The sequence below is a fragment of the Bos javanicus genome, chromosome 21 (assembly GCF_032452875.1).
Source record: "Bos javanicus breed banteng chromosome 21, ARS-OSU_banteng_1.0, whole genome shotgun sequence".
Taxonomy (NCBI): domain Eukaryota; kingdom Metazoa; phylum Chordata; class Mammalia; order Artiodactyla; family Bovidae; genus Bos; species Bos javanicus.
The window spans coordinates 31,445,949-31,465,537 of NC_083888.1; the positions used below are offsets into that span (position 1 = coordinate 31,445,949).

The 19,589-nt window shown below is 34.9% G+C and overlaps 1 protein-coding gene across 5 annotated transcripts in view; it reads right to left on the reverse strand.

The window, feature by feature from the left end:
• Positions 1 to 19,589, reverse strand: part of SCAPER (S-phase cyclin A associated protein in the ER) — a 423,555-nt gene that overhangs the window by 272,006 nt on the left and 131,960 nt on the right. For all 5 annotated transcript variants that reach the window (XM_061394725.1, XM_061394723.1, XM_061394726.1 and 2 more), the window contains exons 16-19: positions 12,429 to 12,584; positions 6,914 to 7,056; positions 2,067 to 2,148; positions 504 to 656 (exon numbers count right to left, since the gene is read on the reverse strand). In XM_061394725.1, the coding sequence (XP_061250709.1) occupies positions 504 to 656; positions 2,067 to 2,148; positions 6,914 to 7,056; positions 12,429 to 12,584 (534 nt within the window). The remainder of the gene's footprint in view (positions 1 to 503; positions 657 to 2,066; positions 2,149 to 6,913; positions 7,057 to 12,428; positions 12,585 to 19,589) is intronic.

The window sequence follows — 19,589 nt, forward strand, 5'->3', positions numbered from 1 at the left end:
GTATATTATACACAACTTGCAATTGCTCTATAATTTATACATTAGTCTTAAAAATGTTTTCTTTAGAATACAATTCTAAGACTCCTCTAGAAGACAGATGATAAAAAAAGGCATGTCATCAAAGCCAACCTTAACAGGATATCATTTCTTCTAACTATAAAGGTTCAAGTCTCAGCACCAAAAAATGTTGCTTTACTTTTGTGGTCCTAATATCCCAAAATATTGACCTAGGTATCATTAGGCTAAAATATCATTAGTATCATTAGGTAAACATCCATTTGAGCAGCAACTGCATGCTTTGATCCTTTGCATTGCTACTCCTAAAAGCTGATACTGTTTCTGTACTATCTATACTTACTTTGCATAAAAATCATTAAAGAAATTCATGGTACTCAGCACATGCCTTGTATGACTTTTAAGACTGGAGAATATATATCCATAGTTTAATAAACTTTAGTAATAAATTGTAACGTCTCATCACAACACTGATACTGACAACCTACCAGGACATTGCAGAGAGAACACTGCTTCTTTCTTTCATAAGGGGTTAATTTGGGGGCATAATCGGTATTTGCATGTCGTCCACTGCTTAACTCGGCAGCTTTTTCTTTTCTTTGTTCAATCTGTTCCATGTGTCTTCTAATGCTTTCATCATGCTATAAATGAAATCAAAGTATAAAAATACAGAAATTTATTCATTACACTGAGAACTTGAAAAAGCAGTATTTCTATTAAACTTTCTAAAATAACAGAATGCCTTAATTCAATATTGGACGCTGATGATAAGAATTTATATAAAGCCCTTTATCATCCCCTACATGCATAGTAACATTTTCTAAAGGGTACTCCATGGAATTACACTGTGGGTTATTAATAAGCATTTTGCAGAAGAGTTTCTGTGGTCAAATAACTTTGGAAAATAGTAAGTTAATGCTACTTACCGGCTCTAGGCTTGTCACTCTGCACTGATGTAATAAACCTAGCTTATACTGAGCAACATTTTACACACCTTCTTGAGCATAAAACACATGAGAAGCACTCTATGGAACATACCATGGGAAATGCTGCCCTACTTAGAGACCAAGCTTATCCTCAGCAGGAAAGTCCCATCATGACAGAGCTCTACCCACATCACCTCCAACAACTTCCCAGAAAACAAAAAATAAACAAACCCAAACACTATTTCAGACTTTTGACTTCATACTCATATCATTTTATATGGCTGGGTGCCATCCCACCCATCTTACCTACTCAACTCATCTTTCTTTCAAGATTCAGCTCAGGTATTATCCTCTAAAATTATTTCCCTGACTTCTGAAACCCTTCATGTTAGCTTATGTGTCTTCCTCCTCTGTATTTTCATTACACTCCATGATTATCTTTATCCACATAGAAATTATCTGCTTAGCATCTGAATCTCACACTAGATTATGAGTTTCTTGAAACTCAGAACCATGTCTTACTCATCTCTGTATCCTTATGCCTACCACCAGATTCAATAAGTATTTGCTGCATTAGATTTAAATCAATGATAAAGTTCTAGGACAATACAAATAGTAATATAGGATCCTCTACTTTATGGAATTTACTACCCTTGTGAAACCCCAACATGTAAATAATTATGACATAATGTAAAATATTCACACTGCTAGAAACTACCAATGGCAAAGACTTTCTAGAAAATATCAGCTTATCATCATCTCCCAAGCTATAATTATGCAATTCTTAAGCACTGAAACAATACTTTAATTTATTTCTAAATTATTAGAGGTCTATAAATATTAAAAGTTTAATAGTAATATCCTCGAGTCATTAACAAATTACTTAATAAAACCAAGAAATGCTAAAATTCTTTACATTTTTTTCTCTCAATGGCTTTATCTTATTAAAATAATTTGTTTTCATATAGTTGAGCTGGAAATGATCATAGACAAACCACATAACTCCAAAAATTAGTAACGCTAATTAATCAATTTTTATACAATTAATTAAAAAGAAAAAATATTAATCTCATGCTACATTAAAACAGCTCTAAAATTTCAAAGAAAAATATATAATATTCCTACCTTGAGCTGGATTTTTTTCTGCAGCTCTTCCATAGCTTCTTGTTGAGCAGCTGTGAGTGCTGCCAATCGTTCTTCCCTGTCTCTGTAAGAAGACAGTAAAAATTAGAAACTCAATGCTTACAGTAACAAATTTCATGAGGTTAAGAAAATACGATTAGGACACATAGGCATATGTATTTTAGAGCTTTTAAAATTATTTTTTCAGAGTGCCTACTAAGTCTTGGATATATTATTGCACATTAAACATTTGGGAAGCAATAGACATTGTTAGTTATACGAATATTAGGTTGATGAAAAAGTAATTGTGGCTTTGGACTGTCAATTTTAAATAATTATAACTAGGCTCAAACCCATCTTTATTAATCAAAATATGAACCATTAAAATCAACACATTTTTACCAATGAGAAACAAGTTTGTTTATTCCTGTAATACAAAAATCTGTGCTTTGGGATTCGATGAACTCCTGGAGAGCATTTTCTGCATTCTCTGTTTGTGAAAATGTTTACCCTGCAAAAAGTTGTTGAGATGTTTGAAGAAGTGGTAGTCAGTTGACGAGAGGTCAGGGGAATATGGTAGGTGAGGCAAAACTTTGTTACCCAACTCGTTCAACTTTTGAAACTTTGGTTGTGCGACTTGCAGTCAGGTATTGTCATGGATGGAGAAGAATTGAGCCCTTTCTGTTGACCAGTGCCAGCTGCAGGCATTGCAGTTTTCAGTCATTTCATCAATGTGCTGAGCATACTGCTCAGATGTAATGGTTTCACTGGGATCCAGAAAGCTGTAGTGGATCAGACCACCAACAAACCACCAAATAGTGACCATGACCTTTTTTGGTACAAGTTTGGCTTTGGGAAGTGCTCTGGAACTTCTTCTCGGTCCAACCACTGAGGGTCGTTGCCTATCATCGAATAAAATCCCTTTTCATTGCACGTCACAATTTGATCAAGAAATGGTTTGCTGCTGTTATGCAGAATAAGACAAGACAACACTTCAAAACAACATTTTTTTTTTTTGACTTTTGGTCACCTCACGAGGCACCCACTTATTGAGCATTTTCACTTTTCCAATTTGCTTCAAACACCAAATGACCATAGAATGGTTAATGCTGCATTCTTCAGCAACTTCTCATGTAGTTGTAAGAGTATCAGCTTCAACAATGGCTCTCAACTGGGCACTGTCAACCTCTGACAGCTGGCCACTACACTCCTCATCTTCAAGGCTCTCAGTCTCCATTGCAAAACTTCTTGAACCACCACTGCACTGTACATTTGTTAAGCAGTTTCTGGGACAAATGTGTTGATGTTGTAAGTGTCTCCACTGCTTTACAATCTATTTTGCACTTGAATAAAAAAATTGCTTGAATTTACTTTCTGTCTAACATCATTTCTATGGTCTAAAATAAATATAAAATAAACAGCAAGTAATAAGTCATTAGCAAAAAACATAAAGTGAGAAATGTGCATTAAAATGATGTATAACATAACCACATTTAAGAACGTATTCCAATATCAAAGGGCAAAATTCAACAATGCAAAACTGCAATTACTTTTGCACCAACCTAATAGGCTTCTGGACCCAGGAATGGGTTTAAATACTAGCTCTGAAACTGTGAAAGTGAAAGTCGCTCAGTCGTGTCCGACTCTTTGTGAACCCAGGGACTGTACAGTCCATGATAGCTTAGTTCGTAAAGAATCCGCCTGCAATTCAGGAGACCACAGTTTGATTCCTGGGTCGGGAAGATCCACTGGAGAAGGGATCGGCCACCCACTCCAGTATTCTGGCCTGGAAAATTCCATGGGCTGTGTAGTCCACGGTGTCACAAAGAGTCAGACACGACTGAGCGACTTTCACTTTATTGGAACTGTAAGTTAATTATGGCATATTGAAAATATATATTTATCTCTTTTCCTGTATAAAAATCTACAAATTATGAAAGGGATATAAAAGGCTAATATTCCCAAAGACAAAGAGAACAGGAGAGGAAACTATCACAAACTGTGAGATGTAAAAAGAAGAAAGACCATGCTTAGGAAAAAAGCAGTCAAATGAATCTTTCCCTGAATGAAGCCTTATGCTGGATTTAGCAGACAAGAACTATAACAGCTATTATAAATATGTTATTAAGAATTAAAAGATAGTATGCCAACCTAAGAAAAAATATCATGACAATGATTCAACAGATGGAGAATCTCAATAGAGAAAGATTTTTTTAAAAACTTTACAACAAAAGAAACTAGGAATCCTTAAACAAATGGCTGATTCGAGGGGTGCAGCAGGGAAAATATAAGATGAATTTGAAGCATCTTTCAGTGCCAGGAAGTAAGGATATACTCAAAAACCAAAATGATGAAGTATATCTAAGGCAGATGGGAGTCAAATGAAAAAGTTCTCAATGTCCAAGGATGAACCAATTACATGCCATAATATTGGTGTATAAATGACATATTGATATAAAACAGGAATTTAATAAATAGGAGAACAAATATTCTGTACGGAAGAAGGGCACATAATTTATGTAGGAATTCTTCTCTCAAGGAGGTAGAGAATAACTCCCCATCTCTTCAGCTTAGCCAGTGCCTAGTGACTTGCTTCCAAGGATGATAGTATATTGGAAATTTAAATTAAAGTATACAGTGTAGAAATCTAACAAAACTACCTTAGCCAGGTGATCAAGACTAACAAAATCAGTGAAAACACATGGTGATATCATGAACTTTTGACATTTGAAAAATGGTAATTCACATTCACCACTGTGGTCTTCCTCTCCAAAACCATAACCTCAATATAACCATGAGAAAAACATCAGACAAATCCTAATTGAGGAAAAGGCTACAAAATACCTGACCACTATTCAGAACTGTCAAGGTCATCAAAACCATGGAAAGTCTGAGAAACTGCTACAATTCAGAAGAACCTGAAGAGAAATGACAATTAAATATCTGAAGAAATAGGGGCCAAATACTTTCAAAATTTGATGAAAACACTAATGTAACAGAGTAGGACAATCATGAAGAAAAACAATCTAGACAAATCATAATTAAACTGGTGAAAAACAAAGTAAAAAAGAAATAGAAAACAAAACAAAAAAACCCTCACCATATACAGCGGCAGAACAGTATGATTAATGGCCAAATGTTCATCAAAAACAACAAAGGTAAGAATATTCAAAGTACTGAAGGATTGAGCCAGTGCAACATGGCAAGAAAAAAGAAATTAAAGGCATCCATATTACAAAGCAAGAAGTCAAGCAAGGGCTATTTGCAGATGACATGAGCCATTATGAAAATGTCCTAAAGAACAACAGCAGCAAAAAAGAAAACACTAATAGGAAAACACTCATAGGAAAATTGGGCAAGATCATTTAAAAACTGTAAAATAAGATAAATAAAAAACTGAATTTTATTTCTATACAATAGCAAAAATACTACCAAAAATGAAATAAAATAATTCCATTTTCAATGACCTCAAAAAGAGTACTTAATAAATTTAAGAAATGAGCTAAATTTAAGAAATGAAATGAATTACAAGATCTATTTTCTAAAAACTACAAAATATTGTTGAGAGAAATTAAAGCAGATACAGAGACACATACCATATTCATGTATCATAATACACAATATTATAAAGGTGGCAATTCTCCCCACAACAATCTATAGATTCAAGGCAGTTGCTATAAAAAAGCTTGGAAGCATTTTATTTTTAAGAAAATGGTGAACATACCCTAAAAAATTACTTGGAAAGCAATTTTCAAAGAGGACAACAACACTGGAGTACTTACATTACTTGTTTGCAAAACTTGATATAAAGTTACAGTAGTTAAAACAGTGTGGTTCCAAAATAAGAAGAGACATCAAAAGAGAAGGACAGAGTCCAGAAATAAACCGTCACATCTATGATTAACTGATCGTGAACAGGTAGCAAGGCAGTTCAATGGTTAAAAGCTAGACTCTTCAACAAATGGTGCGATGATGAATGAGTGCCATAGGCAAATGAATAAATTTAGATTTTTCTTTTCATACTATATCTAAAAGTTACCTTAAAAGGATATAAAACCTAAATGTGTATCAAACTGAAAACCGTAACATTTTGAACAATATCTTATGACACGGGATATTAAAAAATTTCATAAACAAGATCAAAAAGCGCAAATCAATTTGGCCAATTAAATGCTTTGTCTTTGGTCTTTGAATCTTTTTTTTAATTAATTAATTTAATTGGGGGATACTTTCTTTACAATATTGTGGTGGTTTTTGTCATACATTGACATGAATCACCCACGGGTGCACGTGTCTCCCCATCCTGAACTCCCCTCCCACCCACCACCCACCCCATCCCTCTCGGTTGTCCCAGAGCACCAGCTTTGAGTGTCCTGGTCTTTGAATCTTAAACAAGAGATTTTAAAAAGTAGGAATGGATAAGTGTCATTTATTATAATAAGAAAGACAACATACTACTGGATTACTTCCATCAGAGGACCACTGCTTTCACCACTGCTGTCACCACTCCTGTGACCTCGCCTTTGATGTCTGACCAAGTCCAAACCTGGTCCTCTAATTTCCTGTCACTTTTCCTCCCAATACTTAAGTTAGCTAGTATCAAATTCTGTTTCTTACAACTGAAAATATCTTGAAACCTCAAGTTTCCCATCCAACAGAATGTTCAAAAGGTTTCCATTTTAAGTAGGGTGTCTTAATTCCTGGAAATCAAAATTCAGTAAAACATTTCTGTATATGTGGCTATTTCTAAAAAACATACTTGATAATAAATAGCTTAAAAATTTGATCTGAATATGCACTCACTACAAAATGTTCATCAGGACCAAACATCGAGATGGCAAATTAAGTACCTAGCTCTTTCCCGGGCTGCATCTTCACGGGCTTTTTCCTTTTCTTGCCTCTGTTGTTCAATTCGGGCTTCTTGTTCTTTCCTCTTCATTAACAATTCTTCTACACGGGCCTGCCGTTCTGCTTCTAGAGCTCTCTTACGTTCCTAGTATCAGAAATGTTTTAAAAGATGTTAGAATTATGTGTAAGATGAAGATGATCAAAGGTGACATAGCTTGGACATAGACTTATATATTCAAGACAAATACCTGACTTGTCATTATGTTTCTCAGAATTTAAACAAAAATCAAGTATCAATAATATCTGGCTTTTACATGTCATTCATTAGTGCTACAAATTTATAAGAATAAATGCTATTTTAAGCACGGAAACATGTTTATTACCATATGTAAAATAGATGTCCAGTGCAAGTTCAATGCATGAAGCAGGGCACTCAAAGTCAGTGCTGAGACAACCCAGAGGGATGGGGTGGGGATGGAGGTGGGGGGTTCAGGATGGGGGGACACATGTGCACCCATGGCTGATTCATGTCAGTGTACGGAAAAAACCCATCACAATATTGTAATTATCCTTCAATTAAAATAAATTAATAAAAAAATGAAGAATAAATGTTATTTTAGTACATATTATGTTATTTATATTCTGTGAGAATCTGATAAATATTTTATGTTTGCTGCTGCTGCTAAGTCGCTTCAGTCGTGTCCAACTCTGTGCGACCCCGTAGACAGCAGCCCACCAGGCTCCTCTGTCCATGGGATTCTCCAGGCAAGAACACTGGAGTGGGTTGCCATTTCCTCCTCCAATGCTCGAAAGTGAAAAGTCAAAGTGAAGTCGCTCAGTCGTGTCCGACTCCTAGCGACCCCATGGACTGCAGCCCATCAGGCTCCTCTGTCCATGGGATTCTCCAGGCAAGAACACTGGAGTGGGGTGCCATTTCCTCCTCCAATGCATGAAAGTGAAAAGTCAAAGTGAAGTCACTCAGTCGTGTCTGACTCCTAGCGACCCCATGGACTGCAGCCCACCAGGCTCCTCCATCCATGGGATTTTCCAGGCAAGAGTACTGGAGTGGGGTGCCATTAATCACTTCTAAACCATTGTGTTTAGATGGTTGTAGAAATAACAGAATATGATGAAGAAAGCATAATTAACAGAATTTATTTCTGAACTAAGCTTTCTTCTTAACTGAAGAAAAGCTTGTAGCCGGGCTTCCCAGGTGGCTCAGTGATAAAGAATCTGCCTGCCAAGGTAGCAGCCACAGGTTTAATCTCTGGGTGGGGACGATCCCCTGGAGGAGGAAATGACAACCCACTCTAGTATTCTTGCGGGGATAATCCCATAGACAGAGAAGCCTGATGGGTTACAGTCCATGGGGTTATAAAGAGTCAGACATGACTGAGCAATTGTACACACACACACACACACACACACACACACAGTTTGTGGCCAGGAGAAAGGCATTATAGTATAGCATAGTGGATAAGAGAGTAGATACTGCATTAGAGTCTCTTTGTTCCCTGATTCCATTATTTACTGTCGGGTGACTCTAGTCTAGTTACATAATATATGTGAATTAGTTTTCTAGAAGACAAAAAATAACAATAGTACTTTTAAGGATACTGTACAGAACGTATGAGATAATGCATGAAAAGCACTTGCCACAGGGGTTGGCATATACTAAATTCTCAGTAATTATTTATAATAATCATTATTAAGGTAGAAGATACTTCATTAAAACACTGTGATATACTTTCTGTATATATCTCACCATATTACTAGATATACCAATGTATTTCTTTCAATTCATCCCCATTCTCTAGGTAGCTTATACAACATCTCCCTGGCCACAACTCTTTATGATAAATAGAACACACTGATCTAGGCTCTAGTAACTACTACTTAGATAACTTTGAGCAAGTCATTTTACCTTAAAGAGACACACCATTTGTTGTGAGATTTAAATTATTATATAGGTAAGTACCTAACAAAGTGTTTAGTATGGCATAAAGTGTTCAGTAAATGACTGCAGATAAAGCAGTTTCTGTCTCAAGAACACTGAGGAGAGAAGTAAATATTTCTAATAATTAACTTAACTCACAATGGTAACTTTATCTCTACAAGAAGTTGTATGTATGCAGGGGAAAAAAACCTTTTTAAAGTAGTACCACCAAAGGGTACCTAATTCTTTTCTTTCTTTCCCTTTTCTTTTTGGAGAGGGGACAGGGAGCTAAAGGAAATGTACTGATTTCAGAAGAGTATATCTGACAGACTGCAGACTTGTAAAGGTATCCAAATAGATTTTAAATAGTCATTGCTTTCTGAAATATTATTCATGGATTAATGTTACAGCTACCTCTTGCTACTAAGTATAATATGTAGCAACTTGTTTAGCTATTATTATCTGAAAAACTGAAGAGTAAAAACAAAGTTTTCTCTTAACCTCAAATTTACTTGAAGTATTTTTTTAAAAAATCTGCAGTATATCTGAAAACACAACTGCCACACTAAAATGTAAAAAGATAAAGCTTAAGTATAATTAAACCAGAACTTTTCATTTCACATTTTAAAAAACAATCTTATGGAATATAGTTTTAAAAATTAAAGTTGGTCTTATAAATTAAATATACTAATATTATATAAAACAGTTACTTTATGTATATGCAATGTAAGTTGTATGCTTAAATACTAATACAATGTCAACTTGTTGAATGTTTTTATGGATATAAGAAATACTCCAATGTTGTACTAACAAATAATTGAATTTCAAAAAAAATCCAATCCTCTAATTTCTGTTTTTAATAACTAGAAAAGAAAATTGGTACTTGTGAGTATAACTAGTAAATTCAGCTAGTATTTTCCTTTCTAAAATACAAGTTTCCTAAAGACAGGAAACTCTGCACTCCATAAAAGCATCTTGTATACAGCAGGAGTTTGATAAATACCTATTAAACAAATGAAGCATAAGTTTTAAAGTAGTATTCATCATAAATCTGTAAGCTTACAAATATAAAGTATAAACCTACAGCAACTGAACTGGAAAGGCATCTACCTCTCAAGCCTTCTGAAACCTCTCAGAGTCCCACGTACTTTGTTTCACAGTCAAGGATATGTTTACGGTGGCCAAAGAATGGATTTTGTAACCCTGCCCTGTATGCCTGCAAATCAAAAGATTATGGCAAGAGGACAAGGCAGACTATCTAAGGAAACTGGGCTTAAAACTAATCTGTCAATAGTTTATACAACAAAAATGGCAAATTAAGAATATACAATGGTAGCGTTAACTTAGTATTTCACTTGCCAAAAAACCAAGAATCACAACTGCTTTTAACAATTAATTTTGGAAGTTTTTCAAGAGTACAATTAAAGCAGATGGGGGCCTCTCTAAATTCTTCACTGAGTTAGTATCTTACTATTACTGTATTTTTATGTTCGGCTTTAGTGCCTAGCACATCTAGTAATGACTATACATTTATAATTTTTTTAATTTTATATATGTATATAAAACCAATAAATTTTCTACTATCAGTATACAGATTAAATTTATGTATATAGGTTTTAAAATTTCCATTGAACATTAAATCCACAAGAAATTTCAACATTTTAAAAAAGAAAATTCTGAGTAATCAAAAAATGTGTTAATGACTACAAAAAAATCCCACAAGACCTGCTTTCCTTTAAGCCTTAATAAGTGTTCCAAATTATGAAATAAGAGTAATTTTTAAACAGAAAATAACTGCTGTATTTTCAAATCTGCAAAACAAATGTAGAAAAAGTAACCACAGAAGTCTATTAAAAAAATATACAATATTACTCATATATTTTCCCCCAAAATCCAGCTAAGAAGTCACCTCTTTCAGAGAACTTTCCCTGACATTCCCCTCTCAGCAACAGAGCTAATTATTCCCTATTCTGTGATACTGCTATAGCCTATACAGGTTTCTATTACATTTTCACACTGTGTTCTATTATTTACCATTAAGGCAAAGATCATTATTTATTTATTTCTGAATTACTAATGCATAATAGTTATTCAAAAGTAACACGCAATCTTCAAAACGATTATCTGTATAAAATGGTCCCATTGCAGAAAGAAAAACAGCAATAAAGCTGAAGAGATGGCACAGATTAAAAATTCAAATACCCTATTTCATTTATTCATCTAACAATATTAATTAATGGACAACTTTAACTTTTAAATGATAATAATGAAACTTTGTACTGTCCCTTTGATAGGAAAAACTAAATTTTCTCTAATAGTAACATTCTGTATTTTTAAACGTAAGTTAGCTTGGCACTCAAGATTAAAATAAGACCCTGAACTCAAATCGAACAGAGATTGGGTGAATATGGGACTGCTTGCTAGTACACAACAATAGCATGAAGCAACCAATAACCTTGAAAGCTGTATTGATATTTTAATCTTCTAAAATTACCAGTGAGATAAAGAAGCATAAAATATCAATAACATCCCTAATTTTTAACATAACAAGAAACCTCTTCATGATCAAGTCTATGACTCTACAGGCTGTACTCGCTCGTATCTCCTTCTGCATGGAATGCCTATTTCCACCGTTTGCAACTATCTCATTACTCAAATCTTGCTTAAGGCATCATCTCCTCCAGAAAGCTTTTTCTTGACTTTCTCATGTCTCAATTTGAGTAATGTGTTCTCCTTTGTGCTTCCAAAACGCTTTTACTGTTACACTTATCCTAATGGGTTAAGATTTATTTACATATACGTCTCTGCATTGTGATCAAAGACGTATCTTTTTCATGTCCTTAAGCAAAGCTAATGGCAACCCACTCCAGTATTCTTGCCTGGAAAATTCATACACGGAGGAGCCTGGCGGGCTACAGTCCACTGAGTCGCAGAGTTGAACACGACTAAGTAACTAAGACACACACAAGCAAAGCTCAGCATATAACAGCAATAATACATGATCACTGAATGAATAAACAAATAAATAGTGGTTATAATAGATAAAGTATGTGTCTGTGTTCATACCTGATCTTGAGGAAGATCTAAAATAGTCAAAAAACATCACTCATGTTTATGTGTTAACCTTTCTTCCCATTCTGAAAATGGTAGCTGACTTACGGTATGCTACAGAGGTTTAAGTACCTGATGATACTGCCCAATATACGACAGGTGCTCCCCGTTATAAGCATAAAAATTGCCCAGTTCCTTAAGGCTATATACACAGGTTCAAACACAATCCATTTTTAATAGATGAAAGGAACATATTCTTTCCCAACCTAATTAGAAAAGAACAGATAATAATCTGTCCAGAGCAATTTAGCCCTTCATCTGGTTGAGACTAGAGATTCAAATTGACAAAGACACTGATAACGTTATCTGAAGAAGTACACAGTGCCTTTGCTATCAGACTTCCTGATTCGAAACCATGCTGGACTAAACCATACACCCTTGGGAACAGAGTGCAGGACTGACTTCTTTTTCTATTCCCAGGGCCTAGGAAATGGACAGTGCTCACAAATGCCTGCTGAATAAAATTCTACCTGAACAGCTTCATCACGTGCTTGCTTTTCTTCCTGTCTTCTCTGACGCTCTTCCTGTAACTCATTAAGCCTCTGCTCATATTCCTTCAATTTTGATAAAACATCATGGCGTTTGTTCTGGGCTTCAAGGGTATTTATAAAGGCAATTTCGTTTACCTTCAACAACAACAACAAAAAAAAAAAACCACAGAAAGTAAGTTTCAAATTAGGCTCATTCTAAGGCACATCAGACACTGATTCTTAACACATCATGTTAAGAAATTTAACAGTCTTTATTTAATAATATAAACCAGTTGTATAAGGCACAGAACAAAAAATGAATTGACTTCCAGTCTTTTATTTCAATATTTATTCCCCAAATGGATAATAATCCAGTGTATATAACAAATCCATAGGCCGTAGTAAGAAGTGAAATAGAGTAAATAAAGGCCTGCCATTGAAATTTTTTATTGAAGTACAATTCATTTACAATGTTGTTAGCTTCTGGTATACAGCAAAGTGATTCAGTTATACATACATATGTGTATTAATTCCCTGTGTTATACAATAAGACCTTGTTATTCATCCATTCTATATATAATAGTTTGCATCTACTATAGGGCTAGCAGTTATTATGGGGCTAATAGTTAGCCCCAAATCCCCAATGCAGTCCTCCGCTGGGCCCTCTCCCCTTGGCAACCACAGGTCTATTCTCCATGTCTGCGAGTCTATTTCTGTTCTGGAGATAGGTTCCTTTGTGTCATTTTAGATTCCACATACAAGTGATATCATACGGCATTTGTCTTTCTCTGACTTACTTCACTCTATATGACAGTCTCTAGATCCAACCACATTTCCACAAATGACCCAATTTCATTCCATTTTGTAGCTGAGTAATATTCCATTGAATATATGTACCACATCTTCTTTATCCATTCATCAGTACATGGAAATTAAGGTTACTTCCATGCCCTGGCTCTTGTAAATAGTGCTGCAATAAGCATCGGGGTGCGTGTATCTTTTTGAATTATGGTTTTCTCAGGGTATATGTCCAGTAGTGGTATTGCTGAGTCATATGGCAGTTCTACCTTTAGGTTTTTAAGGAACCTCCATACTGTTCTCCATCATGGCTGTATCAATTTACATTCCCACCAACAGTTCAAATTGGTTCCTTTTTCTTCACCCCCTCTCCAGCATTATTTGAAGCATTTTTGATGATGGTCATTCTGATCCATGTGAAGTGATACATCACTGTAGTTTTGATCTGCATTTCTCTAATAATTAGTGATGCTGAACATCATTTCATGTCCTTTTTGGCCATTTGTATGTCTTCTTTGGTGAAATGTCTATTTAAGTCTTATGCCCATTTTTTGAGTGGGTTGTTTGTTTTTCTTTTTTTTTGGTATTGAACGGCATGAGCTGTTTGTATATTTTGGAGATTAATTCCTTGTCAATTGCTTTGTTTGCAAATATTTTCTCCCATTCTGAGAGTTGGCTTTTCATCTTGTTTATGGTTTCCTCTGCAGTGTATAAGTTTTTAAGTTTAATTAGGTCCTTTTGTTTATTTTTGTTTTTATTTTCATTACTCAAGGAGGTGGGTCAAAAAGATGAGTGTTCTTCCTCTTTTCCTCTAAAAGTTTCATAGTGTCCAGTCTTTATTCCATTTTGACTTTGTTTTGTGCATGGTGTTAGGGAGTATTCTAATTTCATTCTTTTACATGCAGCTGTTCAGTTTCCTAGCACTACTTATTAAAGAGACTGTCTTTTCTCTATTGTATATTCTTGCCTCTGCCATAGATTAGGTGACTAAGTGTGTGGGTTTATCTGGTCTTTCCAACCTGTTCCATTAATCTACATTTCTGGTTTTGTGCCAGTACCATACTGTCTTAGTTACTGTACAAATCAATTTTTTTCAACATACACCAAATAAGTTATAATTAGGTACAAAGTACTGAACTACATATACTTCATCCTCAACTTTACATATATTGATTTTTAACAGTCAAGTTTTGCTAGACAGTACAGTTTTTATGAATAAAATACAGCTAATGATAGTACTTTGGCCACCTCATACGAAGAGTTGACTCATTGGAAAAGACTCTGATGCTGGGAGGGATTGGGGGCAGGAGGAGAAGGGGACAACAGAGGATAAGATGGCTGGATGGCATCACTGACTCGATGGATGTGAGTCTGAGTGAACTCCGGGAGACGGTGATGGACAGGGAGGCCTGGCGTGCTGCGATTCATGGGGTTGCAAAGAGTCGGACACCACTGAGCGACTGAACTGAACTGAACGGAATGATAGTAAAGTAATGCTCAAAATTCTCCAAGCCAGGCTTCAGCAATACGTGAACTGTGAACTTCCAGATGTTCAAGATGGTTTTAGAAAAGGCAGAGGAACCAGAGACCAAATTCCCAACATCTGCTGGATCATCGAAAAAGCAAGGGAGTTCCAGAAAAACATCTATTTCTGCTTTATTGACTATGCCAAAGCCTTTGACTGTGTGGATCACAATAAACTGGAAAGAGATGGGAATACCAGACCACCTGACCTGCCTCTTGAGAAACCTATATGCAGGTCAGGAAGCAACAGTTAGAACTGGACATGGAACAATGGACCGGTTCCAAATAGGAAAAGGAGGACGTCAAGGCTGTGTATTGTCACCCTGCTTATTTAACTTCTATGCAGAGTACATCATGAGAAATACTGGGCTGGAAGAAGCACAAGCTGGAATCAAGATTGCCGGGAGAAATATCAATAACCTCAGGTATGCAGATGACACCACCCTTATGGCAGAAAGTGAAGAGGAACTAAAAAACCTCTTGATGAAAGTAAAAGAGGAGAGTGAAAAAGTTGGCTTAAAGCTCAACATTCAGAAAACTAAGATCATGGCATCTGGTCCCATCACTTCATGGGAAATAATGGGGAAAAAGTGGAAACAGTATCAGACTTTATTTTTCTGGGCTTCAAAATCACTGCAGATGGCAACTGCAGCCATGAAATTAAAAGATGGTTACTCCTTGGAAGGAAAGTTATGACCAACCTAGATAGCATATTCAAAAGCAGAGACATTACTTTACTTTACCAACAAAGGTCCATGTAGTCAAGGCTATGGTTTTTCCAGTGGTCATGTATGGATGTGAGAGTTGGACTGTGAAGAAAGCTGAGTGCCGAAGAATTGATGCTTTTGAACTGTGGTGTTGGAGAAGACTGTTGAGAGTCCCTTGGACTGCAAGGAGATCCAACCAGTCCATTCTGAAGGAGATCAGCCCTGGGATTTCTTTGGAAGGAATGATGCTAAAGCTGAAACTCCAGTACTTTGGCCACCTGATGTGAAGAGCTGACTCATTGGAAAAGACTCTGATGCTGGGAGGGGTTGGGGGCAGGAGGAGAAGGGGACGCCAGAGGATGAGATGGCTGGATGGCATCACTGACTCGATGGATGTGAGTTTGGGTGAACTCCGGGAGTTGGTAATGGACAGGGAGGCCTGGCGTGCTGCGATTCATGGGGTTGCAAAGAGTCGGACATGACTGAGCGACTTAAGTGAACTGAACTGAATGATAAAAAACTGGAAAACGTCAGTTGGGATCAAATTCCTCATTCTTGAAAGCCAGAAGGATGGCATGCTATTGTGAAAAAGGCAGAGTGAAATGGAATTAAACACTGGAGCTGCTCTCTCTGACAGAAGTACAGACTCCAGGAATCCATGCTAAATGAAATAAAACCTATCATTAGATATGTTTCAAACTAAAGCAAGTGTCAAACTCACATGCGAATGAAGTTCTAAAACAGATTTCCCAATCTCCATGCCATATTGCCAATTTCATAAGTAAATTAACAACATAATCATTTCTCAAACTAGACTGAAAGTATAAGACGAACAGGTATGCTCAAGGAAAATTAATCATACTGTATCAAGGGTCACATGTTAAGCATAATCAAGATGAAAGAAAAATAAATGGGACCTTAATGCTCAAAAAAAATACATAAAATAAAATTCAGAGGGGAGAATGTGCAAAAATAGAATAAAAAAATCCAATCTGTAATGCTGGTCAAATGGTTGAAAGTTTTAGTTACACAAGTTGAATATGTTTGGCCATATAACATACAGCACAGTGATAACAGTTAACAATATTATAAAATATACTTGGAATTTGCTTAGAAAATAGATCTGAAATCTTAACACACACACACATACAGTAACTAACAGGTAATAGATGTTTTAATTAGCAGATTGTAGTGATTATATCAAAATATATATGTTTATCAAAATATCAAGTTGTATACCTTAATATATATAATTTTGATAGTCAATGATATCTCAAAAAAACCATAAGTAAGTAAATAAATAAGACATTTCCTGAAAATTACTGGAATAAAACATAACCAAAGAAAAAGCATAAAATTTCTTAGGCATATTCTGTAATGTAAGAGAAGTCAACATGCAGTTGGATTTAAAGCTGCAAAAAAAATGATAAAATGACATAATGATAAAATAAAGGAAGACAAGAAAGTTAAGGAAACTTAGGAAAAGGTAACATGATCATTGAATTAACTTAGTTAATTAAGCATGAAAACAGAACAGAGATGGCAAAATATCAAATCATTAATGGAGGAAAGGCTTGTTACAATCACAGTACTGTGAACTTTAAAAATATAAATTTATGTATAAGTAATAACTTTTGAACATGGAGAACAAGTTAAGATGACCTAATATAAAAATAATATCTATATTAAGAAAGTCAAAAGAAAATATTCCAATATATTGGGTTGGCCAAAAGGTTCATTCAGTTTTTTCATAAGATGGCTCAACTAGAGCTTAGTTGTCTTTGACTTCATTTGAAACAATTTTGTTAGATTATATTGATGAATTTTTACAGAGCCATTTTAATGTGGAAGATGGAAGGAAAAAGCAACATATTCTGCATATTATTATTTCAAGAAAGGTAAAAAGGCAACTGAACCACAAAAAATTATTTGTGCAGTGTATGGAGAAAGTGATGTGACTAAACAAACATGAAGAAGCAGCCACTCTGATATATGTGGAACCAAACTTCCTGACCCTAAGAATCATGTGGCAGGCTTACTACAAACAATAAAGCTCCTCAGAGGTCACTCTAGCATTACTGAAAAAAACCTGCAAAGCCTGGAAATCTCTCTTCTTAACAACTCAGATGACTGTTATGATCAGGCAAGACTGGGAAATACCGACATGTGAAAAAAACCAAAGGCTGGAGGAGGTTTTGTTTCATAGATTAAAATGTCTGGGGATGAAAATAACTGATAATGTTCCACACAAACTGTTAAGATATTTATGTAATTACACTAAGAACAATTCATTCATAAAACATTTAAATGAATGAGAGAACAAGAAAAAACCAGATCGTCTATTTTTATCTTCTTTGTATATGCAATACATTTCAAAATAGGATTTCAGAGATTATCGAAGAGAAAGCAATGAAAATTAAGAGAATCAACAGGGCATATTGGTAGTAGGGTTTTAAAGAAGTACTTCATATTAGCACAAATTTTAGTATACACTCATCTTAGTTAACTGGGATTATTAAGAATTTTTTAAACTACAAATGGCAGCTGATATCTTTATGTAAACCCAACCCGCAGTTGATCATTTATCTTGATGGAAACTACTTAAAACTATAGCTTGGGTTATTTTGTTTACAGGAGTCACTTTGGTTTGCTGCATGCTAAGTCACTTCAGTCATGTCTGACTCTTTGAGACTCTGGACTGTAGCCCACCAGGCTCCTCTGTCCATAGGATTCTCCAGGCAAGAATACTAGAATGAGTTGCCATGCCCTCCTTTGGGGGATCTTCCTGACCTCTGGCTTAATGAGATTATAATGAAAATAAATATATTAAGCAATTAGACAAATCAAAATTCATACAAGTCATATGAAAAAAGACCACAAAATGAGAATACTAAACCAATAAGAAGAACAGTGGTAAAAGCACAGGCCTTAGAACCACAAACACCAGGATTTTAATTCTGGCTGTGACCATCAACAATCTGCTTTCAGATTGCTCCTCTAAAATATAAAAACAATACATAGCTCAGAACATCCACTTCCAGCTATAATGCAGTAAAAGGGTCCAGATGTACCTTTCTACCTTAAACAACTAAAAAATTAGACTAAAATATATAAATTAATAATGTAATACACCAAATAGCAAAAGAACAAAGGAGAAATCCACATTATTCTTGCAACAGACGCAGAAAAAGTGCTTGACAAAATACAGTATCCTTCATGATGAAAGCACTCAACAAACTAGGAAAATCAAAACTCCTCATAAATACTGATCCAACAATTCTTAAAATTTTAGCAAACCAAGCTCTCCGAAATATAAAAATGTTTTTATATCATGATCATGTGAGGTTTGTCCTAGAACTACACACTTTGGTATTTGAAAATCAAATACTGAAATTCACCATTTAAAAATCTTATAAAAACATAACATTATCTCAATAAATGCAGAAAAAGCAAGTAACCAAATTCAAACTTCATGGTAAAAAAATTTAGTAACTAGGAATAGAAAGGAAGTTCCTCAATCTAATAAAGAACGTCTATGAAAGATTCACAGCTAATATTATACTTAATGGTGAAAGACTGAATGCTTTCTTCCTAAAACTGGGAACATGGCAATGATGTTAGCTGTCATCACAACTAGTCAATATTGTCCTAAAATAGCAAAAATATTTTAGAAGAAAATACAACTTAAGGATTTATACTTCCTGATTGCATGAGGTTATAAAGGTAGAGTAATAAAGTGTTATCGGTCTAAAAACAGGCATAAAGATAAATGTAACAGAACAGAAAATCATAAACAAACCCACACATATATGGCCAACTGCTATTCAACAAGTATCCAAGGCAATTCATCATATAAAAGATGGCCTCTTTGACAATAATAATGGAACATTAGATATCCATATAAAAAAATGAACCTCAACTTTACTTCACACCATATACAAAATTTAATTCAAAATTTATGTCATCATAAAATTTAAAACGTCTAGAGAAAACTTAAGGGAAAATCCTAGTGATCTTAAATTTACATAATGATTTTTTTAAAAGGGCATAAAAAACACAAAGTATAGAAAAAAAGTCAATATATTGGACCTTTCCAATTTTTAAAGCTTCAAAAGACACTTTTAAGAAAATA